The sequence below is a fragment of the Asterias rubens genome, chromosome 19 (assembly GCF_902459465.1).
Source record: "Asterias rubens chromosome 19, eAstRub1.3, whole genome shotgun sequence".
Lineage (NCBI taxonomy): Eukaryota > Metazoa > Echinodermata > Asteroidea > Forcipulatida > Asteriidae > Asterias > Asterias rubens.
The window spans coordinates 2,141,732-2,169,731 of NC_047080.1; the positions used below are offsets into that span (position 1 = coordinate 2,141,732).

The 28,000-nt window shown below is 39.3% G+C and overlaps 1 protein-coding gene across 2 annotated transcripts; it reads left to right on the forward strand.

The window, feature by feature from the left end:
• The first annotated feature begins 738 nt into the window (after positions 1–738).
• On the forward strand, positions 739–27,914 carry LOC117302992 (SUN domain-containing ossification factor-like). 2 transcript variants are annotated; one of them, XM_033787011.1, is made up of 16 exons: positions 739–943; positions 1,476–1,614; positions 7,568–7,761; positions 18,024–18,146; positions 18,871–19,712; positions 20,115–20,304; positions 20,837–20,944; positions 21,416–21,580; positions 22,047–22,120; positions 22,588–22,725; positions 23,396–23,456; positions 23,778–25,016; positions 25,405–25,492; positions 25,902–26,006; positions 26,345–26,585; positions 27,279–27,914. In XM_033787011.1, the coding sequence occupies exons 1-16, from the start codon at positions 885–887 to the stop codon at positions 27,674–27,676; spliced, it is 4,164 nt and encodes a 1,387-aa protein (XP_033642902.1). In that variant the 5' UTR covers positions 739–884; the 3' UTR covers positions 27,677–27,914. The 2 variants fall into 2 exon arrangements, with proteins under 2 accessions (XP_033642902.1, XP_033642903.1); XM_033787012.1 differs by having other exon boundaries at positions 7,574–7,761.
• The last annotated feature ends 86 nt before the right edge of the window (positions 27,915–28,000 follow it).

Genomic DNA, 28,000 nt, shown 5'->3' on the forward strand with positions numbered 1-28,000 from the left:
TATCGTATTTCCTTCTTGCAAAGTTTCAAAGTCCTACTTAACTTCCAGCGTGTAAACACATCGTCTTTCATTTTGGTTACAGCAACCAAAATCAGCTAATTGCGTATACAGTTTTCTCTTCCAACAGTTTGAGTTGGAAATTTTTCACTGGAAAAAAAATATGAACTTTAAAATCAGAAGCTTTAGACTACTATGTGGTTCATTCTCACCAACCCTTTATAATCATATGTTTTTGGTTAAAATTTTATTTAAAACCGTCACCGCAATAAATTCTACAAAAATTGAGCAATCAAAATAGTTTGGGGCGTATCTATTAAGCGCACATTGGGTGCATTGATACATAACAACCCCTTTGTGATTCGATCAAGCGAAACAAAAACTTATTTTTTTCTAATAACAATATCGTGTTGTTTTGTCTAGACAGCGCCCTCTTTCAGATCATACACGTCAGCGTTTCTGCTGGTCAGCCAGTCCATTTTTATTATGGGGGTCACAAACTTAACCATCACACATAAACACAACAAATAACAGCATCCGGGGATCTGGTAGAGTTCAAAGAACTTGATAAATTATTTCCCCTTTATTTCTACAAATTTGACTATTTTGTACACAAAAATATCTTTTCATTTTTTTGTTCACCCTTTCAAAAGTATGAGCTGTTTTGTTAAATTAGTTTTTGGTTGTGTCCAAACCCAATTTTTGACACACATGTCATGTATGTTGTTTTGAACGAATGTACATGTACAAATACACATCATGTACATCATGTATGTTTCCAGAAAAGACTGTCATGTAAACGTAGATTTGCAGACGACTTTTCTTGTTTTGTGGCATTAATCTAAAATGCCAAATGGTGACTTAGTGACAATAACACACTGCACAAAATGGTGCCTTTCTGGTTTCAAGGGGCCAGGCGGATACTTTTGGCAGTGCTTCTTTTGTGGTAAGTAACATTCCAAAAAAATGTTTATCGACAAAACACTCTGCGTGGACTTAAATATGGGCGACATTGCTGCACAGTCAAGTGCAGTCACACTCACAGAGATCACAAAACATTTCATTCATGTTTGCCTTTCTATCTCAGTTTCAGGAACCCAGTTTCACACGATACTTAGGTTTATGAGTATTAGGTTTATGTTTGTTTCCCTTTATTTTTGAAATTTTAACAATCAATGTTGTTTTTAAATCAATCAGGATGACCTTTTAATTTGGACAATTAGGCCTATAGTAAAATTAAGGAAACGTGTCGTATAAATATAACTTTAGAAGTTAGAATAGATGTCCCTTGTCTTAAATTGCAATTGCATTGGCTAGTGTGGATTGCTGTTGTGAGGCTGTTGATAAAGTCCTGTTTTGGGAACACAGTTCTGCATTGATTGTCTCATTTTTCAAAAACTTGATTACTTGATTGATAATTGAGGTGATTTTGTTCGGTGATAATGTTTTTATTACGTGATATTTTATTTCTTTGACAGTGTTTGTAGACAGTCTGTGACTGAAACTGCACACAATCAAGAGGACAACAAACCCAACGAGGATGTTGATAAACAACCTGCCGTCAATGTGCAGCAACATCAACAACAACAAGATGTCAACAACAACAACAACATTGATGTAAGTATCCTACTCCACACGTTGGACTTAAAGGCAGTGGACACTATTGGTAATTTCTCAAAATAATTGTTAGCATAAAAACTAACTTGGTAATGAGCAACAGAGAGCTGTTGATAGTTCATGTGTATAGTATTTAGTAACGTAGTTTTTGAGAAAGAAGTATTTTTCCACACAAATTTGATTTCGAGACCTCAGAATTAGATTTTGAGGTCTCAAAATCAAGCATCTGAAAGCACACAACTTCGTGTGACAAGGGTGTTTTTTCTTCCTTTTGTTATCTCGCAACTTTGACGCCCAATCGATCTCGAACTTTCTCTTGTTAGTTATTTTATGCAAATGTTGAGATACACCAAGTGAGAACACTGGTCTTTGGCAATTACCAATAGTGTCCAGTGTCTCCAACTGCATTTTTAACACAGTGTTGACATAAACTCTACACACCTACATGTACAATGTATACTTAACATGCATACCTAGATGTACCAGCCTACTGAGGGAGTCAGGGGTACACTGTTGCGCCGTTTTGCTTGTATTGTATCATCAAGTTACGAAACCAATCTCAACAGTAGACACCGGAAATTAGACGATAACAGCCTCTCGTCAAACCTTCCACAGGCACCAGCATAAGTTTCAAAGTTTGTGGCGTGTTCTATATCAACCAACATGATCAAAGGAACTTTTGGAATAGTGGCTGTGCCAAAGTACAAACCATTCAATTTAGTCAAACAAACTAAACTTTACACAGTAAGGTGTGCTTTATTGTACGGTCCGTTTAGTTAGACCTACATGTCTGACCGGTTAGTGATGACAAGGCGTAATAGCTTGACCTGGTTTTGTAGTGCAGTGGTGAACTCCTACATCAATACTTGATGATAAAATTTAGCAAATATTAGTACACACACTGAACTTTGCTCTTGAATTTGAAGGGGGCACATAAGTTTCCCTCCAGGTACATGTTGTAAGGGGCACTTACAAGTAAAATGTTAATCTATACGAACTTTGCAGAGGGCACCACAGCAAAAGCACAGGGCGCCACATCAATTTCTGTGTGTTCCCGGGTTATTTTGAGGCCTGTTCTAAGTACCTCTGATGTACTGCATTCCTTTTTGGTTTGTAATACCAAATGATCAAATATAAATAGTCAGTCATGCTGATTCTCAACCAGGTTTTAAAAGCATTTAGGAAGGTATGCTGTCATGGTTGTAATGCAATAATCAATGCTAAGCTTAAACAATATCAATTTATTTCATTCATCGTTTACAATATATCGCAATATTCGATATAATCGCGATTAATTAAATTTGACATCATCAGTCTTCAAACTCCCTGTGAAAGTTGTAGAAGAGACAGTCATGGCATAAGAGAGGTGTTCTAATTTCACTCCAAACCTATTGGGTGTGAGATGTCTCGGCTAAAAAATACATCGCGATACTGAATCGATATTGCGATACTTAACTGATATCGCGATACTTAATCGATAACGCGACATTTCGATTAAAACCAAATCGATCCGATGTCGAGATCGTTTCCAAATAAGTATCGCGATATTCGACTATATAGTGGTATCGCCCAAGCTTTAAAATCAATGCTACAAGTTTTTGCAAGGCAAGCAGAATGTGCTACATTGAACTTACTTGACAAGTTCAACATTTGTGTACAACTGAATGTAATCAGTAACCAGATTCAACTTAATAATGCACTTTGATTCTACTTTGTCTTGTAGATTAAATTTGAATAAAATACCTCATTGTGTAATATCTTTGTATAATGAAACAAATGTTGACTGTGTGAATGTGATAATTATCCTCCAATTCTCTTTCAAGAGTATCAAAGTAAAAAAAAAAAAATACACATTAAACACAATCTTCTTTGAGTGTTTTAAATGAACATTACCGAATGCCCCTTATTTTTGACAGCGCGAGGGCGCTATAAATACTATTTTTATCACTTCCGGGGGTACACGCGATTCGCCCTGCACAAATTAATAGGCGTTCTGTCACTTTTTTTGCGCCGTAGTTTCAATTTGCTTTAGAGGTGGATTATAACGGCTCCTTTAAAAGTCTTATTGTCTGTGATGGATTAGATGTCTGTGGTGGTAATGTGTTCCAATCTTTAAAAACTGTTTTGGGTATGAATGAATATACCCCCGGAAGTGATTGAGAGCGCCCTCACACGGTCAAAAATATGGCCCATTGGTAAGAAACAAAAATCGTGAAGATCACAGATTTACATAAAAACTTACACAATCTAATGATGGTGATAGTAGAAAACATCCCTTGAAATATTTCTGTCTGAAATTTCATATTTTATGAGAAATAAATAATCTAACTTTGCGTTTGGAGTTTATCGCTCAGTGAGCGTTTTATTCATTTTTGTTTTGGCATCGATGCAATGCAAAATTTGTAATCGGTTTTTCACTATTCTCTCGTGACCCCTGGACCGATCGATCTCAAACGTCTACAGGTTTGTCAGTTATGTATAGATTACATAAAGTGCTTACACTGCCAGCAACTTGTTTGCTAGCAAAACCAATTCTGTAATGTTCCTTTAACAATTCATTTTTATTCTGATCTTGTATCTGAATTCTAGTCCAGTAAACATGTTGAGCTACGTATAAGTCATGTGGTCTTGTGGATTTCCAAGATATAATATAATAAACACAACTTGCAATTTGTTTACATATAGTTGTGGTATGGATTTATAGTATGTAGCAAGGACAAGTGGGTGTTTCTTAAAGGCGGTTCGGGGTGCATGTAATTTCTTCTCAAGGCTTTTTAAAGAAAACTAAATGGGAAGCAATGTACATATGTTTCAACTAGTTTGCGGAGTTCATGTTTTCTCCAATGATATTGGTGCAATACACTTTAGAACCATGAGAAATACACTGTAAAAGTAAAAAGGTTCTGAACAATTAGCGAAGTCAGCCTTTTCCCATGTTCTGCAAAACCTAAAAGCTGCATGTAGTGTTAGTATTCTAGCCAAGATTTGGTAAAAGGGTGTCTTAAATTCCTGGAAATTTAAAAACTGGGTGTCCGTGTTGTTGAATGTTCACTTACTTTGTACATACATGTATACACATGTAAATCAATGACCAATAATAAGCCAAGGTGTCTAAATCTAAAACAGGGTGTCCAAAAGACACCCAGACACCCCTTTGGATAGCACTACCATTGTCGGGCATTTATTCTCACCCAGGTAATAAATCCTAAGGACAAAGAGACCAGCAGGGCATGCAGGTTGCCTTTTGAGTACCTGGGCTTTATGATATTGCTGCAAGATCTGGTTTACAGGAACTTCAGTATTATGTGACTGGGTGATGTTATATAACACTTAAGGACAAATACATATTTTCCTTGCAGTAGCTAGTAGTACTACAGTAATTGAAACTCAGTATGTAGGCCTGTTACATATGGATGTCTACTTGATACTAATGCAGGGGTGTTTAAGGAACGCGTTGCCTTGGATCGGACGAGTTGGCCTATAAAAAAGTGTTTGGAACCGTTTGTTATAAAATGCATTTGGTTGGAAAGATAATTTAAAAGTAGAATACAATGATCCACACAAGTTTGCCTCAAAATTGCGTGGTTTTCCTTTTACTGTGTGAACTAACACGGTCGGCCATTTATGGGAGTCAAAAATTTGACTCCCATAAATGACCGACCATGTTAGTCGACGAGGTAAAAGGAAAACCGTGCAATTTCGAATAACAAACTAGGCCTTCTCCCTGCAATTGCTCTTGATGCATTTGTTGCTCCATGGTTGAACCATGGTTGTAGAATTGTACCTACTACAATTATCATGGAGATCTATAATATGCAAGGTTTTTTTTAAAGTCAAAATCCCAGCTCTCTGATCAAATCAAGTGATAAACAGAGATTTGGCTGATTCTATACAGCTGTGTGTTAATCTGTTATCACTGCGTCATAAAACTGGAGAAACAATTATGTACATTATTGCCATTCAACATGTCTCAGCATGATTAAGCGTTGACACTTAGAACAAACGAACCATCAGTTTACTGATTAAGTGGGATTATTTAAATATCTAAAGATATTGGTGTTGGTGACACTCCTTGTGTTCATGTGAGAGATTAAAATAACCGATTTTAGCAATAACGATCCATGATTGCTTTAAAATAAACAAACAAATCTTAATTTGTTCTTCAATACAAATGTCAGGTTTTGAAAACAAGGTTGAAAGATTCTTATCGACGATTATGTGTGAAACTGTACAACAACAATAATAATTCGCATTCCCAGGAAGTAATAACTGGGCTTATGAGTACCTTTATCTTATTTTATTTTGATCCCCAACAGAATTGAAAGATATTGATCACTGATATTGATCAGGTCCGTGGTCAATATTTGTTCACAAGGGTATTACACAACAGAGGTTTATTACTTCAGTGGAAAAAAAACCAAGACCCCTCGGCTTGTCCGGTCAGGAGGTTACTGGCCTGATGCTAAAATCACTGGCCTTGGGTGAAGTGGTCTACGAGAGTAACCTAGCAAGGGTCCCTTGCTAAATTATAGTGTGGTTGTCAAATTTTACCTCGTGTGAAAGGACCAAGATTTTTTTTACTTGCCACGTCCCCTTTAAAAATATTGTCAAACATTGCAACATTGTATAACCATGCTAAAATTAAACAAGGGACCCCAGTTAAAGTGCTGTCTTGTGAATAGGGCTTATGGTAATTTTCATACGACAGCAGTTTAGCCAGGGGTCCCTTGCTTAATTTTAGCTTGGACTGTCAAACGACCCTGACGTGAAATCTTCTCAAGTTTACCGTCCTTTATGGACAGTATAAACAATGTTATCCTTTCACATGAGGTGCATACTCGCAACCATGCTAAAATTAAGCAAGGGACCCTTGCTAAATTGCTGTTGTGTGAAAAGGGGTTATGGTGCTACAACTTAAAGTCATGTATGACACGTCTTACATGAGCAAAGGTGTATGTGCAAAGCAGAGTTTATCTCGAGTAATCATAGTGCATCAGTAAATCTATTTATTCAAACTGCCTCCCTTGGCCTACATGTACTTTGTAGAGGGTTTTCGGTTGTTGGGGAGTGCTATCAGATTCACACTAAATGTCAAACCTTTATTTGGCTTAAAGTTGTCTGATAAGAACCCGGCAAATGGAACTACATCGCCGGATGTTTCCCCTCATTTCGTCAATCAGTAATTTATTTATCTGAACTTGAGTAAATAATCATTTCTTTGGAGTGCTTTTACTCCTGGGTAAAAGGACAAATTACAGAACATCACATGAAGAGAATTTGCCAAAAGCAGATTGTACCAAAATGCCCTTAAAATTGGCTGCTACCGGCCTCAATATTGACCTATTTCCACTCACGAATTTGGTTGTACAGTAAAATGTCCTGTTCGAAATTGCAATGTGTTTCCAGTATTTCTTGTGTTAACATTATTTCCAAAACAATAAAGCAAGTTTCTGTTTAGTGTTACATGTATTTTGTTCCTTATTATACACAGACTGGTTTGGCCTTTTTGAGGAAAATACTTTGACAATTTTCTGTTGCTTTGGTAATAAGTAGCCATTGTGTTCAGCTGAAACTTTCACAAGTGGCTTTGAATCTTTATTGCATTTGGCACATAAAAAGGGTAGGTTTTGGCAATCATGACCAATAACTGTTTTAGTCATTGGCCAGTGATCAACCAATGGCAAATTCAACCGAAACTGTTAATGAATACGACCACCAAAATGCACCCTGTTTAACTTCCACCCGAAAACAGAAGCATTTCGATTCCTAATTTTTTTTACACAGATTTGAATTCTTTTACTGAAACTAAATATTGACAACATATTGGTATTTACTCGCTTAAACAGTAACAGGAAGTCTGACCAAATTAATAATCAATTATCAAATCAAATGTGTTTACATCTGTTGTGCGTGATGTCACAGAGTCTTTTGTTTCCTCATATAATTTGTAAAGCAACAGGTGGGGGAAGTGGACGCAAAACCTGCCGACGGCGAGACCCAAACACCGTCATCGTCACCACCAGCTGATCGTGGTGCTCCTAGGGCAGGATTCAATGAGGACGAACCAAAGGCGAGGAGAGGATGGGCGGAGCTTCCAAACGATGAGGGTGGGCCAGATCATGGGATGAAGGATGAAGATCAGGAAAGGTGAGAACATTTTTGATCTTTTGATAGCTGTAACCAGATGCTCCTGGGTGGGTGTAAATTGGATTAGGTTTTAAATTAGAAAGTGGAGTTAGCTGTTGCGAACTGCTTACCAATAAACAGGCATGATACTCGTTCTACTTGCGTGAGATTTCCAATTTTTTCGCCGGAAAATTTGTGATAAAATAGCATGAAATGTCTGTTAAAGTGTATGTCACTATGTGTGCAGGTAGGTAAGCCTGTGTACTCGATAAAATATTCCTACTATTTTCCAAGGACTGATTTTCCAACACCTGCATCGAAAAGGAGCTATAGTGCCTTCATGTAGTTAGTGGCAGCCTGACGTTTCGAACATAGCAGAGTCATTTTAGCCTTCAAGAAAGACTCTGCCAAAACTCTGGTCGAGGCATTAGGCCATGAACGATTTTTAAGATTAATATTGATAACAGAATACAACGACCAGATTAAAGGAGTCTTAAACTTGGAAAGTTTGAAAACTCAAAAGATTTGAACCTTTTGAGACTAGGAACTGAACCCGATTAAAATGAGCTCATAAAAAATATTTTTGTCCTGCAATGCGAACTCCATACATAATAAGGTCATTGATTATTTCCACCTGATTATTACAAGGGGTCAAGGTCAGGGTCATTCCTTCAGCCTACATTTGTGCACAGGCAGTATTTTACGAGTGCCTCTTAAAATTGAAAGGTTGCAGCAGGTGGGAAGTCAAGCTGTCGAAAAGTAATATTATTCCCTTGCTTTTAAATTAACAGCAGACCCGATTTTATAAAAAATTGTAAATGGGTTTGGAGGCATCAATTCAGTTGTGGTAACACTTCGTGTAATATATTCTTTGCTACATTGTTCCCTGAGTGTTTATCTTGCAATTTATTCTACTGTAGTGGAGTAGACTTTTTGCAATTTTCTGCTAAGCAGAAATTAGCATGATACCACCACAAGTTGTACATGTGATATGTTATTATGGCCGGTAATTTATTTTGCGAAGCATGATACTGTGGCGCTTAGCTACTGTTTTGTGCTTTAAACAGCTCTTCGACAGAGTGGTTCTGCCAGGTTGTGTATATTGGAGGATTTAAACAGTCGACAACAGTGCTGATAAATAACAATGAGCTCCACTTTAAATGCAGTCCAAACCTATTCACTCTTTAAACATTCAAGCGGTCTACTCTGCATTTTGCAGCTGTGAATTATTTGATGCCAGATGTAAGTCTGGCCCAGTGGTATACATGTACATTGTGTGTCCCTTCACCTTTGCCAAGTCTCTCCCAACGGGTCTTGTCTTTCCAGGGCAGACAAAACTTGATCTTTGAGGTTTCCTTCAAGCTGTGTAGACTGAATGTCCCTGAGCTGAATCTAAATTCAGTTGAGTAGCAACAAAACCTCTGGCTTAAGACCTACGTTGGAATAGGGGTTTGGCAGTTAAAGGCAGTGGGCACTATTGGTGTTTACTCAAAATAATTTATTAGCGTAAAACCGTACTTGGTAACGAGTAATGGGGAGAGGTTGATAGTATAAAACATTGTGAGAAACAACTCCCTATGAAGTGCCATAGTTTTCGAGAAAGAAGTAATTTTCCACGAATTTGATTTTTAGGCCTCAGGTTTAGAACTTGAGGTCTCGAAATCAACCATCTAAACGCACACAACAAGGTTTTTTTCTTTCATTATTATCTCGCAAGTTCGATGACCGATTGAGCTCAAATTTTCACATGTTTGTTATTTTATGCATACAAATGTTGAGATACACCAATTGTGATGGCTAGTCTTTGACAATAACCAAAAGTGTCCACTGCCTTTAATAAATCCAGGATTTCAATATGGGCGATTTGCACTACAGTACACCATCACCCTCTACTGTGGTCCAGCTGTTAGACTGCAATCACAAGGTTGTGGGTTCGAGTCTCACTGAGCTAACTAATGATTTCATAATGATTTAAAATGTCTTTGAAAGGTCGCTTAACAAAAATTATAAGTGTACTCTATACGCCTCTCTTAATATTTATGCATGAGGTACTTCACAATGCTAACTCAAAACGAGGCGAGGGGCGCAGCCACTGCAAGTGATGGCGGACGTGCGCCCATAGCCTCATTTTGGGTGAGAATTATCGCGTCATGCATAAATATTAAGAGAGGCGTATTGTACGGTACCAGTCATGTCTTGGATTAAATGTAGATGATTTTTTGTAGTTGCCAATTGAATTCAATCCATGATGCACAATTTCAGGTTCTAAAAATGTACGAAGCAAGAGCGGGACCGGTGTCTGTCAGAAAGTTGGCAAGGATCATGTACACATGCATGTGTACATTATTTTGATGTGTCTTCTAATTTGATTATACCCACACGTACAGTACAGTATGTAGAAAGATCAAGTGATGATCTTGACACACTTTGTGCAAGTCGGCAGTTTTCTTTTAAAGCATCTTGGTGAATTGGTGCAAAAGAACCTCACATATACAACTTGGACCTTGTCAGTTCTTGAAAAACAGTTATAAATAACATGGGTAGGGTTTTGAAAGTGTACTTTGTGGGAATACAATCAAGTGAGGTTTGCCGAGACACCAAGACTCTGTGAATAAAGGCCAGGTCACACAGGCCTCGATAACGAAAACGAGAATGTTAAAAAATGCATGCGCTCGATTGGTTGAAAAAGTGGGTCGTATTCTGCGTGGAGCAAGTCAACCAATTGAATGCGTTCTCTTTGTGTCGTTATCGTTTTCGTTATTCGCTGCAGTGTGACTCGGCCTTAATCCTCTTCATTCTGCGCATTGGTGGTTCTGAGAAGCACACTGTGGTTGACATCTTGATGATTTGATCAGTGTGCTCTTTCTCTTGAAGACAATCGGAGCCCACTGGTTGAAAGGTCGACTTGTTAACCTCTGGTTCCTCTCAGAACCACCATAGCTCACTGGTAGAATTGTTTACAGACCTCAATTTATTGTACAAGTATGTTTATCACTCAACATTACACTTACAGTATGTCGTAACATGACTCTTTAAACAAAATCACTTGGTGTTTACTGTTTGCTCGAATTCTTTACGTTTAATCATACATGTAGGTTTACTAGAAAATCAAAATGTTTGACCAGTTCCAATGGACCTCAGGTTCATTGGTTTTTTCATTGGTTTTTTCCCCTGCCTTTTACAGTGTGGACCCCAGTTCGAATCCCACTTGCATGTTGATTGGGTTTTCAGTTGTAATACATGGGTTTGCCCCATTTTGGTTTTCTACCCACATCTAAAACTGAAAATTTCTTCTCAGTTCCTAACCACCATTCTGTTAATATTTGGCGCTTGTTCGTTTGGATGTGCAATGAAAAAAACCACCTGTTAGAATCGAGCTGCCTCTAGCTACCGGGCAATCTTGGTGGTCTTGTTGGTGTGTTCCAAGTAATATGCCTGTGATTTTTTTCGTAGAACTCGGGTAAGTACCGAGTATACAGTGCTAACCCACATCGGTGTATATATGGGTAAAAACAAAAATGAATATGAAATAAACAAAGCAATGAAATAATTTTGCCTTGAACTCTTCATTGATAATCTTACATGCGTTATGAGATTACAAGAAATGCTTATAATTCATGCAATGGGCATGTTGGTAAACTGGTTCAGAAGGCTTACTGTGCAATGCAATGATGTACAACAGAACACAGAGTTGTAGTGCTCTAAAAAAAAAAAAATGTCTGTACTTTTGCTGGTACATCTGCTGTACATACAAATTATTCGACCATAAGTTGCTTTTTTCAAAATAATTTATTGCATCCGTACACGTGTACATAAAATTCATTCTAATTTATAAAGGGGAATCAACAAAGTTTTTAAAGCAAGGGTAGGCTAAGCCTCATGGTAATAACTCCAAAAATTAACGAGCAGAACTTACCTGAAAGAAGCGCTGCAGCTGATTATAATGTTTAACAATCCCTTTCAAAGGAATTCAGTTTTAGAAAGAGGGATTCAAGTTAAGTTTCAATGTGAGAAACATTTCTGAATGAAACATTTCTCAGATTTTGTATACCAATGACGGGTCATTCTTCCACCACGGAAATCACCACTCCGGATTTTCAACAATATCTCAAAAATACTACCACCAAAATTACGGGTCATTCTTCCACCACGGAAATCATCACTCCGGATTTTCAACAATATCTCAAAAATACTACCACCAAAATTATGGGTCATTCTCCCACCACGGAAATCACCACTCCGGTTTTTCAACAATATCTCAAAAATACGCCCACCAAAATTACGGGTCATTCTCCCACCACGGAAATCACCACTCCGGATTTTCAACAATATCTCAAAAATACTACCACCAAAATTTCACAGGTTGATTTTGTTGTAATATTTATCTACAGATTTCTATTGGATTAAATGGTTCAAATAACCTATTATTAGAAGGTACTCTTTGCCTTTCATAACACATGGTGAAAAGGAATTTATAAAGCCACGTATACCAAATTATTCTTCAATGGACCAACTGTAAACAGTATTTACTATGCAAAGTGCATGTTCTTTTGTAAAAAAGAAATTGTAACACATAATAGGGGCCATTCAGAATACTAATTGTTCAAACAAATTTCAATTTGTTTTCATAATTGCGGAAAGATGGTTAAAAATAAAACCTGACAATCAAATGTCAGTTTTAAGTTCAAATGACGGAATAATTGTCAGTGCAACGGGATGACGTGGACTTATTCTTCTGTTTCAACTACAAAGTTGCATGATGGAAGGAAGCCCTGAAAAACCGTCGGAAACTTCTGACCTCAGAGGGCAGTTTTGATTCTGACAAATTTGAGGCATTTCTTATTTTCTAAGTTTTGTGGAGTTTGTTCGCAGAACTCTGGACAAATTATGTTGTTTTTATCCCCGATGTAACACTAACTTCTAATTAAGAGAAATTATTTGCATCGTGTTTTTTTTAAGAAGGGAATAAACTAGGAACTCCTTTTCTTATTCAATAAACATATTTGAGAAGTTGTCATATTTTTTCTTCAATAATTTCTAAACTGTTTTCCATATGGATACCGTAGATAAACAGCCCTCAAACCTTGTTATATTTTGTCTTCCTCAATAATTTTTTGATTTTTTTTTTTTTGCAAAATGGAGATAGATAACCGGCCCTGAGAAATTGTCGTCAAATTCAGGAATACGTCGTAAATTGACATAGCATATGATTACTGTTGATAGGATACACTGTTTGTTAATGGGAGGCCATTACAGTTTGAGATAATAAGAGTAACCAGTAAATGATGCACACGTGAGCTTAATGGAGTTATTATCAACCGGCTGGGTAGAGTTTGGTTAAAGGAACACGTTACCTTGGATCGGAAGAGTTAGTCTATAAAAAGCGTTTGTAACCGTTTGTTGGAAAATGCATATATGGTTGGAAACATGTTTAAAAAGTATAATACAATGATCCACACAAATTTGCCTTGAAATTGTGTGGTTTTCCTTTTACTTTGCGAACTAACATGGTCGGCCATTTACAATGTATGGGAGTCCAAAATTTGACTTGGGAGTCAAAAATTTGACTCCCATAAATGGCCGACCGTGTTAGTCAACGAGGTAAAAGGAAAACCACGCAATTTCGAGGCAAATTTGTGTGGATCATTTTATTCTACCTTTAAAACATCTTTCTAACCATATGTATTTTATAACAAACGGTTACAAACGCTTTGCAAAGACCAACTCGACCGATCCAAGGCAACGTGTTCCTTTAATTGTTCATCATAAATCGACATCAACACAGAGTTTATAGCCTAGTTCCTGATCCTTCCAGACTGGACTGGACTGAGTTGACTGGTAACGAGGAATCGCAGCCCCCATCGCTGTTATGATCCGGTTTTAACGTCTTGCGAAAGACAATCACCTTATCTACAATGCGATCACCCTTTGAGTTATTGATTGTAATAGGATATTCTAGTCACGTAGACTGCAGTAATGTTTACAAATTACCGTGGATGAGGTTTTTAAGACAGCGCAGCTTTCTGAATGTCAACTGATGAATACTGAAAGGCGATTATGACTGCTTCTGTTTTCAGGAATGTTATTGGGTGTTGACTGGCACAAGAAAATTTTCCTCAAATAGAATAATTATCAAGTATAAAGTTGCACAAGGAGAATTGTTGTGATCTTCTCTGCTCTGTCCAAAATGTCTTTGATAACCTTTTGGTTGGGTTGGTGCAGTCACTGGCAGTGGTATCTTTCCTTCCACCTCTAGGACCCTGGTTCGAATCACGCCGTGAGCACTACGTGGATGGGGTTTTCAGTCCCTACCTGACTGCGATGGTTTCCCTGGAATAATTTCACTGCAGTTTTCCTCCCACATCTAACACTGAAACTTCCTCGTTCTCTCTATTGGGTTCTTGGCTAGTGATTATAAAGTTCGCTTCTTGGCTTCACAACCAGAATCGATGAAATTATCAACACGCGCTCTTTTGGATAATTAATAATAATAATAATAATTTTTCGATTTATATAGCGCCTAATAACTAACACTTAATTCTCTAAGCGCTTTACATTAGTGCCCTGGTCATAGGGCCAATAACATCCCTTTTTAATGTTTCTCAGCTCCCTTGGGAGTATAAAACCTGGGCAACAGTTTATATCGCTCCAAAGGCTTTTTCATTCACAATATCAACCTCTACCCTCGCAGGTACCCATTTATTCCCCTGGGTGAAGAGAAGCAATTATAGTAAAGTATCTTGCTCAAGGACACAAGTGTCACGACCGGGATTCGAACCCACACTCCGGTGAAAACGCACCAGAACTTGAATTCGATGCTCTTAACCACTCGGCCATGACACTCTACACTCTATAATTAAGACCAACATCGACTTCAAAGGGAAACATTTTTCAGGAAAAAGTTGGTTGTACTTTCTCATAATCAGTAAGGTTCTAGACTGAAATTTAACTTGCTTTTATATACATTGTACCTACCAATTAAGTATAAATTCATTACAGACAGATGGTGTATTAACATATAAATTAATGGTGGGAGAAGAGTTTTTTTATGAAGACCAAAAACTGAAGAATTATCTGAATGCAAATTGTAACAGCCGGTTTGGGATTGTACATTCAACTGCAATATATAGTGAAATGTGTGTCTAATACTAAAAAGAACAAATATTGTCGTAAGGTTGTTACTGTTTCAAACTTATCATGTAGGCCTATTCAGTTTCAGGTTTGGTCCATTGTGAGTAAGAATCATGAACCGGAAAATTCATATCTGTTTCACATTTGAAGTCTAGAAGAACAAAAAGCAATGTTCGTAGTACGATTTTTTGCTGAACTCTTCTTCACGGAGTGATTCACAAGCAACAATGATTGAGCAGAAATATTGTCGTAAGCTTGTTACTGTTTCAAACTAATCATTTACTCAGTTTCAGTCCTCTGTGAGTATCACAAGATTAAACCGAAAAATTTATATGTTTCACGTTTGACATCTAGAGGAACAAAGATAAAGAGTACTATCTTGTGCTGAACTCTTTTTAACTAGTTTACTCTATGAACAACAATAATTGAGCACAATTGTCTTAAGCTTGTTAGGCCTACTGTTTCAAACTATCATTTACTCAGTATCAAGCCTTTGTGAGTAAGAACAAAACCGAAAAATTCATTATCTATTTCACATTTGAAACCTAGAAGAACAAAAACAAATAGTACACTCTTACGCAAACTGACTGACTCAAGGAACGACTATATTGTTGAACGCTTTGTACTGTTTCAAACTCAGTTGCAATCCTTTGTGAGTAAAGATTGAACCGGAAAGTTCATTATCTATCTCACATTTGAAACCTAGAAGAACAAAAACAAAGAGTACAGTCTTGTGCTGAACTCTTCTTAACTGATAAAGTAACCATGATCGTGCACATTTTGTAGGGGGAAAAAATGAACAAAATTAGAATTGATAAACTTGAGTGTGACCCACACTGAACTGATTATCTTTCCTATAATTTGTGCACATTCTGGCTTTTTTTTCTTTGTCTATCGCTCTACTAAAAATTGACCGGCGTGGAGTTTGAGCTGGTTACCCTTCGGACTTTGACAAGTGCCAACGAGGCTTGAAAGTGTGCCAAGCCGACTGCAATTGGTGGAATCACTCTTAAAATGAGTCTGAAGCCATAGAATTCAATCTGATAGCTTTGTGTTTTAACAAACCCATGTGTAGGTGGATGTATGCACAGAAGACAGTATGGCATTAGGGTGATGGTCTTTTACACATATGTAAACAATCGCAGTGTTCCTGCCTGCTGCACCCCTTTATGCATGCTCAGTATCAGAGGTGTGGGAGATGCAGAGTTTAAAAACACTAACTTTGTGCTGGAAATAGGGGACCTTGCAAAGTGAAATTTGACTGCTCTTTGAAAATAGCAAATGCACACTGGATGAGTTTTTGTACAGCTGACTACACTCAAGTACACAAGTATTGGATGAGACAAGCCATACCTACTCTACTGTGTGTGAGTTTCTCTTTTGCCTCTAAAAACCTTCGCGCATGGTTGGATTTTATTTTACTCTGTGTTTGATCCAGGGGCCGGCAAAAACTATCCAGTATTTGAAGCAGCTTTCCCTGTGTGTCTGGGACAGTTTTCAGCTCAGAATTTTCACGTGTACCTATATGAAGTCAACTGTAGTTGCATGAAGAGCAATTTACCGCATTGTTATGTGTGTGCTTCAATTGATGCAAGAAGCTGCATCTGTCTGTCTTACTGCCATGCTGAAATCGTACCGTCAACAATCCACACCCGATGTGTTTGTGTCTAATGATGTTTGTCTAACTTACTGAAGGAGTATGTGTGTAAGTTACATGAACATGTACATGTGAGTATTCACCAATCAGTGATCATTGTGTAGAGCTATGTATATCTGGCCTCGACGACACATCATAACTAAGTTAATTACCAGATGACTGTATTGTATTACGGCAGACTGATTGGAAACAGATAGCGTTTACATGTGACCCGTCATCATCATTGGATTCCAGTTCAATAACGTGTCGTACGTAAAGTTTCAGCAACGTCTTCCAGACGGCAAACTTTGTACAAAATTTAGGTTTTGAAGAAAGAAAAATTGGACTCGGGCTTGAACCATTGGATTAACTTATCAGCGTACTACCAACTGAGGAAACTTTTCAAAATATTTTTTTTTCAAGAAGTACCTTCTCTGCAAGAGCATTAAACTTGGAGAAAATTCGAATGAACAAAACAAACCCTGATATGATAGTGGTGTGAGTGAATTGGTGGAGTCAAGTAAAGTGTCATACGTGAAGTTTCAGCACTCTGTTTCAGACGAGAATATATTTGATAACCTCTTAAGAAATAACTTCTCTGCAACAGCATTAGACTTGGAGAAAGTTTAGTGACTTTGTGGAGACAAGTAAAGTGCTCTACCTGAAGTTGTAGCTCTCTGTTTCAGACGGGGATCTTTTTGGATAACTTCTCAGGAAATAACATCCCTGCAACTGCTTAATATTGGAGAAAACTACAAATGGAAAAAACAAACCCTCTTATTATGAAGTGTTAGTGAAATGGTGGAGACAAACTCGTTGGATGTTTGGTTGAGATATCTGAGAGATTGTCATGATGATTTTGACTCTAAGTTTCTGGAGGGGAATCCCCGAGCATCCTGAGACATCATGCATCTACTGTTAGTTTTATTCCTACTGATGGCAGTCTACATCAGACCTGTCTCCTGGAAAGAGTTCAAGTAATTATATATCGATTATAATACATTCCCCTTCTCTCCTCCCCCCCCCTTTCCCCCGTCCACTTTCCCCACTCCTTAATAATAATGCGTATATAGTGCCTTTTACAAGATCTTTAGAAGTGCTTCACAGTTTACCGATAACATATGTATGATATTATAAGCTGGACAGAAATAAAAAAGAGGAATAGAAGTTTTTTAATGTCTGAATGGAAGTACAATCTCTCATGTGTTGTGAACAGGGAGTTTGTTCCAATCCCTTGGGCCAGTTATGAAAAAAGTCTTGTCGCCCGTACTCAAGATTTTATGTTAACATATGTAACAATAAGTATTAGATCATAGATGAAGACCGAAGCCCTGTTTGCCTGGGACATGAAATGACAGTAGGTCAATGAGGGAGGATGGAGGAGCTACGCCATGCTGGCATTTGAACAGATTGAGTAGTAATTTGAATCAAATTTTCCCCTTCCCTTTCCCTTGTTTGAGAGTCTCTTTGATTACCTTGTTGACAGTTTGGTATTTGTTTGTCTTTGTATTTCCAGCTTGCCAAATGAACCCATTGCCAGTGGAGGCACTTTTCAAGGAACAGTCAGCCAAGTCATCGAGCTACCCTACATCAAGAAGTCAACTGAAGAGGAGCTTAGTTCCGATGAAGAACAGTTGGTGTACGTATAATTCTCCTGTTAAAGCCATTATACACTTTCGGAATAGAAACAAAAATAATAGTTCACAGATTTACAAATAACTTACAGGGTTTACACAAGGTAATGGTGAAAGACTTCTCTTGAAATATTATTCTATGAAATGCTTTACTTTTTGAGAAAACATTAAATTAATTATCAATTCTCAATATCGAGAATTACGGATTTATTTTAAACACATGTCATGACACGGTGAAACATGCAGAAACAAGGGTGGGTTTTCCCAGGTTTTTTTTCTCCCGACTCCAATGACCGATTGAGCCTAAGTTTTCACAGGTTTGATATTTTAGTGTGGGCCTTTGGACAAATACTGAAAGTGTCCAATGGCTTTATTATCCTACCAGTGTAAAATTAAGCTTTGGACAGAATTTAACCTTGTAGTGAAATTCCCATTAAACCCACAACTTGCTGGCAGGGAGCAGTTGTCATACAGCGTAAACAAACAGAAAATATTGCTTAGCAAATTTCTTTTCTTAGTGAAAAATAGTTGGGCACCAGTTGCAACAATGTAAACTCTATGGAATTTTGGCTGGTGACCAGTAATTTTTTTGTTTGTGCTACCAGGCTTTATTTCTATTTATTTTTTCCTGCTCTGAAAGCAAAAAATGACTTGAAACAAAATTGTGGAATATTTACGAAATGATATAATGAATTATTAACAGAAGTTGTATTAATATTTTACTCACAGAGGTCTTGTTCCTGGCACTGATAGTGATGTTATACAAGAAGACAAAGTCCTGGAGGCAACAGAAGGAGATGGTTCTCCAGAAAGCATTCAAGATCCTTGGAAAGATTCGGACGGCACAGCTGCGATAGATTCAGGCCTACTTTCCCCTAATGAGGAGGAAGTGCCTGGTCTGGAAGGAGAGCCTGACACAAGGACAGAGCAAATTAATCGAGAAGCCTCTTCCGAGAAACTCAACAACCTTGCCGCCTCGCAGTCGACAGACTCCATCGAGGAGGCTGAAGAAGAATCCTCATCCCAGCCACCCAAGTCGGAAGATGAAGCTTCCTCAGAGGTGAAAGAAGATCCAGCTGAGGCTGTTGTACAGGGAGATACAACTGGTGTCGACACTGAGACTGATCCTAGCTCCAAGCTAGTTGAAGGTACTTCCCAAGGAGAGGACTCCAATGAGGGAGCGATTGCTACGGATTCTGAAGCTGTTGAGGAGGATCTTCAAGATGTTGTGAAGGAGGAGCAGCCTAAAGAGGTTTCCTTAGAAATATTTAAAGACACAGACAGTGAAATTGAAGTCACTCCTGATAGTGAGCTTGATGAGGTTGAGGAGAATCTTGGGGAGGAGAGGACGGTAGACGGAGAGGAGAAAGTAGAAGACAAAGATGCTGTCCTAGAAAGAGACATTGGAGAGCAAGGCAAGGACCAAGCCCCAGGACTTGTTAAAGAGGAAGATGCAGTCAAGGAGGATGGGAAGACGCCTACCCCATCTAAGAAAGAAGAAGTTGAGGATATGCCGTCATTTGATGAGTGGAAACAGAAGATGTTGGAAGAAGAGAAAGAGCGACAGCAAGGTAAGAATCTTCAGGATTGAGTTTAACGTACAGTGTCCGGCCGTTCAATGAAAAACACTCAACTTCACTAGCTTCCCAGACTGTCAAAGAAATACATTTTTTAATAAACTATATTGTTACATTGAGAGCTATAGAACTTCTCTTGCCTTATACTCCCAAGTCACAATCTTCGATACATGTTACTTACTGTCTCTAAAAAAAGTAACATATGCTATAGCCATTGGCCTTTTCTGGACCTATTACAAAGCATGCTCAAACTGCCCCTCCGGCTGCTGCTTCCCAGGTTCTCAGGATAGCTGAGTTGGTACAGCTCTGGTATGTTAATCCCGCTCCAGTCAATTTTTCTTTGTCTTAACCTCAACATTTTATAAAGACTGTTGATTTATTTTACTATTCCCTTAGGTCAAGCAGGCCAAGGTGCTGTAGCTCCACCCCCTCGTCCATTCAGCCTGACGGAGAACAGTAAGAACCACGCCTCCTCAGACTGTGGAGCTAAGATCCTCAACGTCAACAAAGGGGCTCAGAATGCCCCTGCTATCCTACAATCCAATAGGGATGTATACACCTTGAATCCATGCACAGCTAATATTTGGTGAGTAATTGTGTTACATCCACATGTTACAAGGAGGGTCATCATTTGGTCTTTGTCATTGTAATGCTGATTTGTGGTGTGACCTGGCATAGGTAACCGAAACCAAAGCTGTGGTGTTTTCAGCAGCAGAGTGTGGGTTTGAAAACCCTGCCATGACATTTGTGCCCTTGAGCAAGGCACTTAACCATAAATGCTTTTTTAAAAAGTTTGGAAGGCAGTGTATCTGCTCCACCAGCCAGGCTCCTAACGGATGACACACATGCCAACATCCTTACGAACTGTGAAGGGGATAACCCTGTTTCAGCCCAAGGAGTAGGTGGCAACATCGCTATGGTTACAGTTGATTTGGGTTGACAGCCTTGACCTTGAAGTGGTCATAATTTGCTTTATGATCTGTCATTAAAAATAGAAACAAAAAACATAAAGAAAGGGTTCTTTAAAAGAACAAGATTTGTTTGATGTCATGCTTTTCTCAAACACATATATAACTTTGAAATTAAAGATGACATGTATGTGCTTCATTCATGGACAGGTTTTCTGTGGAGTTGTGTGAGCCTATACAAGTAAAGCACCTTGAAATAGCAAACTATGAACTTTTCTCGTCCGTACCCAAAAGCTTTCGGGTGTCCATCAGTGACAGGTAAGTACACAGAATGAGTTTATGGTGGTAGAAATGTAGTGCGTTTCAGTAAACATTTGGTTGTATAGGATTGGTGTGTCAGGGCTGAGCGGATAAGAGCACCGGACACAAACTCTGGTGTTTCTGTTCAGCAGAGTGTTGTTTTAAGTTTGTGTGCCTTCTTTTGTAGCGCTAACGTGAGGTTCATGGCGCTTCAGCATTCAGTATTCTTTTTTCTGCAAGGTATGTGGAGCGCTGTTTTTTTTTAAAATATGAGACGTTTCCCCTTTACATAACACCATGTAATGATTCTCAAGATTTTGTGGCGCAATATGCAGCTAATCAAACAAAGAACACCGGGGCGTTTCTCATGTTTTGCTGTCCTCTTATAATAATGCTCCTGTTATAAAGAAGTGATTTCGCCAGTCCCATCGATCTTGTTATATTGAGGGTCGACTGTAACTATTCCTCTTCTTTTATCTTTATCTTTAGATTCCCAACCCGTGAGTGGCGACAAATCGGCACATTCCACGCTCGTGAAGAGCGGTCACTGCAGAGCTTTCCCGTCCACGAGGAGCAGATGTTCGCCAAGTACATGAAGATTGAGATGTTGACGTTCTTTGGCAGCGAGCATTATTGCCCACTTAGTATTCTCAGGTACGGTAACTCAAACCTAGGCTGCTCTTTTATTTTGGACTGGCCTATGGCACCTGTTTTATGATGCCTTGAAAAGCTTTGGAGAACCCTCACATTGTTGCAGTCGTGTGGCTGAGGTATATATTCACTGGGCCAGTCCGTTGTGTTGTATGCACGGGCACACCTACCCAAATGATCCCAAAAATATTCTTTATCTCAAAACCAACCTGTTCACTACCGACCCAGTCATAGATGTGAGAAGATGTTTTTTATTATTTACTTAAAGGGTTATGCCTGCAAATTTGAATTTGAGAAGCATTACTTTCAAATAACATTTTGTCAGATTGTGTATTCCTATAAGGGATTATTCATCCTGAGTGAACATACATATGTATTCACTCCTGATTTACAACGCTATCTAAGAAGTGAAACTGTTTCGAAAATGAAATTTTCACTCGTTAGTTTGCTGTCTTGATTTTGTTTACAGAGTGTTTGGCACAAGTATGGTTGAAGAGATTGATGACGAGAATATACCAGAACATGGACTTAATGGGGAGACAGGTCAGTGAAGATTTTACTCCACACCCCCAACCCTCGAACACACTCTTTTCTGAGTGATCAAACGGGCAGCTTAAAACTCAGAACTTAGGACTGCAGAACTTGGTGGTTGTTCTGATCCAGTAAAAATTGTGAGATGCAATACAAACCCCTGTGGTCTTGTTGATTTTCCAACCAAACTTGGGCCATTATTAAGCACAAAAAGTAGCTTAACACAAAACTCAATAATTAAAATTTGGGGGGCTAATCATCCTTACTCGCAGCTAAGAGCTGAATTGCGAAGGCTACAAGGTGTTCGAGAAGCAGGCATGCAAGGGCGCCTTTGGCTGCCAGCCACAGATGTGCGCATGCTCAGAACTGCGTAATCAATGGAAATTTATATTGTAAGTCTGCTACCACCCAGCGTGGCAAAGCTCCCCATTGATGTGCTTGTGTTTAAGCAGTTGTAACTTTTTCTTAACCCTTGGCAGAAGTGTTACCAGCCCACCCTGCGCAGGTACATGAAGATGATAACAGTAGTTTACTGCAGAGTGCCAAGGGGCTGGTACGGAACATCATGAACGTTATCACTGGGAATGGAAACAATAAAGCTGCACCACACTGTGATAGTAAGTAACAGTTTCTACGCCAAGGGAAGTTTTTCTTCTTATCATGTCCACACATGCTATATTCTGTGTTTCAGCCAGAACTGAGCACAGTCGTTGGCACTAGCCAGGGCCCAATTTCATGGCTCTGCTTACCGCCGAATTCTGCGCTTACGATCACGATTCCCCGCTTGACATGCTAGCGCCAAATTTCTGCGCTAGCCTTGTAAGCATAGAATGCCTAGTAATGTGGACAAGCCACAATTCGCCGCTAACCCGTGAAATACGCTTGCCGTAAGCACAGAATTTCCTGCTTCCGTAAGCGCTGATTCTGTGCTTACAGTAAGCAGAGCCATGAAATTGGGCCCAGGTCCCTAGCCTCGCTTCTTTGCGCCAGCAGGGAACTTCTGAGTCTAAGGTGGTTCATGGTTTGTGATTTTGAACCGCATATGCAGGTCCCAACCCGGCCGTTCTTGAGCGTTACTTTGCATTGACCGGTACAAGATCCGAGTCAGTTGAGGCATTTCCTTACAGCCCAGGCTTTTTCACTTTGGCTAGTGTGCAAAAAGTGATGGCGCTCTCTGTTGTCCAGTCACATGGAGACATTCAACCTTTTGTGTTTCTTTAATTAAGCAGGACTCTTTGGTGTGTTGAGTTAACAATGGGCTTTGTTTGTTTATTGTTTCTGTAATAGATGAGAACTCATCGTGTGGAGTTGGTGATAAGATGCTGCCATGTTTGCCCGGAGAAGAACCGTATGTACTTTCAAGGACTCTTCAGAATGATCAATATTTAACCATTTCAATATTTTTTCAAAATTGTTTTGACCGACCCACCGACCCCAAACTTTGACTTTTAAATATTGACTGATAATTAAATATACACTCCCTATGTTCTGAAGAACAAAGTAATGCGGAAAATGAAGCAGATTGAAAAACGAATGTTCTCCCGGCTCATGAGCTGCAATGGCTTTTCCTTGCTTGCAGCAGGCGACTTTTTAAAAACTAAGGTCTGTCTGTCTTTGTAAACATGTATAGTAATATTTTGTTGTCTTGTCTTACTTTTTTTTCCGCCAGTGACAAAGAAAATGCAACTTTATCAATGATGGGTAAATCTCAAGGAAGTAGCCAGTGTCTGTTCAGAAGCATGTTCGATTTTAGCGTGGACAATAAATGGTTCCAGAAGGAGTGCAGCGGCTCACGGTGGTGCTTCAGCCCAAACTACGGCCAGCATTTCCAAGATTGTTGTATAAAAGACATCTACACTTCTTCACATAGCATTAATTCATTTTTATATTGCAAAGACGCCATGCATCTACCGCTGTACCGCAGCGTGCGGACGCAGAAGCCTCTGGTCGTCAGTAAAAACTTGTTGCTGGAGTCCCACGAGGAGACGCTTCATGTCGGGGACTCGAAGACAAAATACCAAAGACACATAGATGTCGAGGTGGAGGTGACTTCTGTGAAGTCGGAAAAGGACCACCTCAGACGCGCCGATCAGGATGATAAGGATCCCGCTAAAGAGGGGGTAAAACCTAGTGGTGCTTCAACTCCAATCCCCTCCAAACCTATTAAGAGACACACAGAGTCGCAACTGAAACCCAGCAGCTCCCCGCCGGCAGTCAAAGCAGTTTCTGCGACCCCAACACCAGCTCTGACAACCACCTGCGGAATGCTACCCTCAGATCATCCTAAGATCCAGACCATCCCTCCTCTGCCTATCCAACCTACAATTGCTCAAAGGGGCAATGAGGTCCAAGGAGAGAGTGGTGCCATCATCGTAGAACCTGACCCTGGGAAAGGGTCGGAAGCCGGGAGGCAACAAGAGGTCGAGGAGAAGCCCTCTCAGGAAGAGGTTAAATTGCCAGTGCTTGAACTCGACGAAGACCAAGAACTAGAGGATACTATTGTAAAAACTCTGGATGAAATACCGACTCCCATGGAGCCTAAACATGCTAAAGCACCGAGCGACACCGCAGCTCTGAACGACATCCGAGCAGATCCTCTGAACCTACCGGATGAGAGCAGGAAAGCCGACAGCACAGGGAAGGACCCCAGCACCAAGACCGCAACTCCAGATGAAGCAGCAAAAACTATGAAAGCAGAACCCGTCCTGAAGAGTCCTGAGACTGTTAAACTGGACTCTTCAGGAAAGGGGTCCAAGCTGCCGTTGGAGTCCGGGGGTACCGGAGCAGGGATCGGGTCCATGGGTGCGACACAAAAGGAGTCCGTCTTCATGAGGTTGAATAATCGCATCAAGTCGTTGGAGTTTAATATGTCTTTGAGCAGTAGATACTTGGAGGAACTCAGTCAGCGGTGAGTCGATGTTTTGGTTTGATTAATGACCTGACATTCTGTTCCAAGCAAAGTTTTTCTCCAAGGCTTTAAAAATTATATTGCTTAACCTTTGAATACGAATCTGCTAGGGTCGGAATGTCAGACCATTAACTATATTGGTTGGTAAGCAGTTAATTCTATTTTCTCGTTTCGATTTATTGCGAACTAATTCTCTAATAGTCTTGAATTCACGACGCTCCGGTTGTCAATCAAGAATAATTCTAGTCAGAAAAATAAACATTTCTTTCTTAATTATGAGTTATGTGTCACTGTGTCAAAATCAAATCAAAGTTGTTTTTTTTAGCATCTTGAACATATAATTACTATGTCAATAATAATAACAATCAAACTCTTATTTGTTTGTCAGATATCGGAAACAGATGGATGAGATGCAGAAAGCGTTTAATAAGACAGTACAGACACTGACAGACAATGCCCAGAAAGCTGAAGAAAAGGTAGGATATTTCTACAATCCCGGCCGAAATGCTTGGGCAACTCGACAATAAATTCTTTTTCAGGGAATAAAGTATGGTTTAAAATTTTTGATAAGCAACATTCAGTTACAGGGGACATATATCTTTGGTTTTTTGGAACTGTAAGATTGTATTCACCACACAGGAAAAATAATTCAAAATTGGAAAAAGTGTCTTACGGTAACTTTTCTCAAACTCAAATTTTGGGAGATAAATCAGATGTTTTAAAATCCAAAATACATGACTTCAAGTCGAAATGATTTTCAAAATACATTTTACTACCGACGGCTGCTTCTCACCAAAATATTGGATTGCCATTAATTTAAAAAGTAATTACCAGTTGTTCGCCTTCCCTTTAAAACTTTCAAACACGTTGTTCTCTTTCCATCAGGACCTGAAGCAGCAGGAATATATCACCCGTCTTGAAGGTCAGATGTCAGAGGTCATGTCCAGTATGGAGACGACAACCCACAGATTAGACTCCCTTCATAGAGAGGTCAGTAGAACCGACAATTTTGGTGTGTCTTGGCGGAGCAGAAAAAAACACTGGACTCAAGCTCTAGTGTTTCTGATTAGCAGAGTTTAATTTTAAATCCCGGTCAGGAGACTTATGTCCCATTATTGCTGCGTCCTTCGAATTGGACGTAAAGTGATTTGAAATTCCAGGACTAAGTTGGTCCCAACCGTCAATGCAAGGTCGACCTGAGAGTATCATGTCTCTACAGTCTGCTGTGGAATTTTATAGCACAGGGCAGCTCGGCAGGAGAGTAAACCAAAAGTAATTCAATCTGTACTTTTTTATTTTTTATTTTTTTATTTTATTTCAAATTTCAGGTTATCGAGCGCCACCTCTTCCTCATGTTTCTTGAGATCTTGCTGATGTGTTTTCTCTTCCTGATCTGCATACGACGAATACGCAAAGAGAGACGCAAGCTGGAGGTGACCATTCCGTCACTCATCAAGGCAAACGATAGCGGAGGGAGGAGACAGTCGCTCCCAACGGCTAAATCCAAAGACGTACGCAACAACAATATCCTGCCTGGAGGGCGCCCTCGCAGGCGGACAGTGTCAGGTGGTAAGTCATTGTTTTATTGTGTGTTTTTTTCAGCTTGCGGATAAAGTCACTTGGAGTTTATATTTTGTGGGAAGCGAGTTAAGTCAAAAATTTACACAATGGTTTAAGCTGACATTTATTGCATAAACATGAAGCACTTTCAAACACTGTGTTTCAAATCAAACACTTTCGATCTTGGCTGTGCGCCGTGGTCATAATGGGTTGATGTGGCTGGCAGCCAAAGGCGCCCTTGCATGCCTGCTTCTCGAACACGTTGTAGCCGCGTCCTTCGCAATTCAGCTCTTAGATTCGAGTAAAGGATGATTAGTCCCCCAAATTATTATTATTATAAACTCCTTGCCTGGTGCATTCTTCCCTCCATCCTACAATCTGAGATTGTAGGATTTCAAGAGGAATATAAATTCTTACTTGTAGCTTCCCTGAGTTTTTTTTCTTAATACTTTTCTTCCTGTAGCTCCTTACCAAGAATGGCTTGAAGCCTTGTTCGGGGCGAACTTGCATACAAGTCTGAGGCTACTTCAGAAATATGTAGGCATGAGTGCTTGTAGGTTTCCTATTTGTGTTAATTTTTCACCCAGTTACATTTGATTGTTTTTTAAGAGATGTTAAATTTGCATTGGGGATAAAGAATATATAAAGAATATTAATTTGTTTTCCCTTTTTTTTTTTTTTTTTTTCATTGTTCAATCGTAGGAAGCTGTGATGATCTCCTCATTATCGGTCCAACACTCCCCATCAAGAAGACAGATGCACCCCCACCACCACCACGCAACAAACCAAAGGCCAAACCGCGGCACCGATCAACATCAAAAAGTTCATCGACCTCTGGACTACACAAAAATCGGTCGCACCTCCCACCGAACAAACCTTCCATAATGTCACCCGCCGGTCTACTCTTCAGAGGGTCCGCTTTAAAAAGGGACCGTGCCTCCCCTGAGCTCCCCACCATGCCCTTACACAGAACGTTCAGTGCTGAGAACCTTAAGAGTCGTGTGGAGGAGGTCAAAGGGGGAGCTCCCCCTATGAAACAACATTCCAAAGCCGGGGGTAAAAACGCGGGGAAAAAGCACGGGTTGTGGATGAGGAGGTAACAGAACATTGAGGTAAGCTTTTAAAAAAAACAAATCAGTAACGTGTGCCAGGAAGTGGATAATTATTATATTAAAAGATGCAGTGTTTTTTAAAATGCTTCAACATCATACATGTATTTAATAGATGTTCAATTTGCAACGGGGATGTAGAATAGGATTACCCTCACACCAATGTGTGTTATCGCTGTATACTCAGTACTTTTCCAAAGTTCTGTGAAAACAAAATCACAGGCATATTATTCGGGTAGGATTCAAACCAACGACCTTTGCCAATCTAGAGCAGATGTCTTACAAGTTAGACCACCGAGATTGCCGGGTTGCTAG

Coding starts and splice junctions, on each gene's coding strand:
- LOC117302992 (XM_033787011.1), top strand. CDS start 885: ATGGTGCCTTTCTGGTTTCAAGGGGCCAGGCGGATACTTTTGGCAGTG. Junction 21,581..22,046: donor TGCCCACTTAGTATTCTCAG/GTACGGTAACTC, acceptor TTTTGTTTACAG/AGTGTTTGGCACAAGTATGG. Junction 25,493..25,901: donor CCCAGAAAGCTGAAGAAAAG/GTAGGATATTTC, acceptor TCTTTCCATCAG/GACCTGAAGCAGCAGGAATA.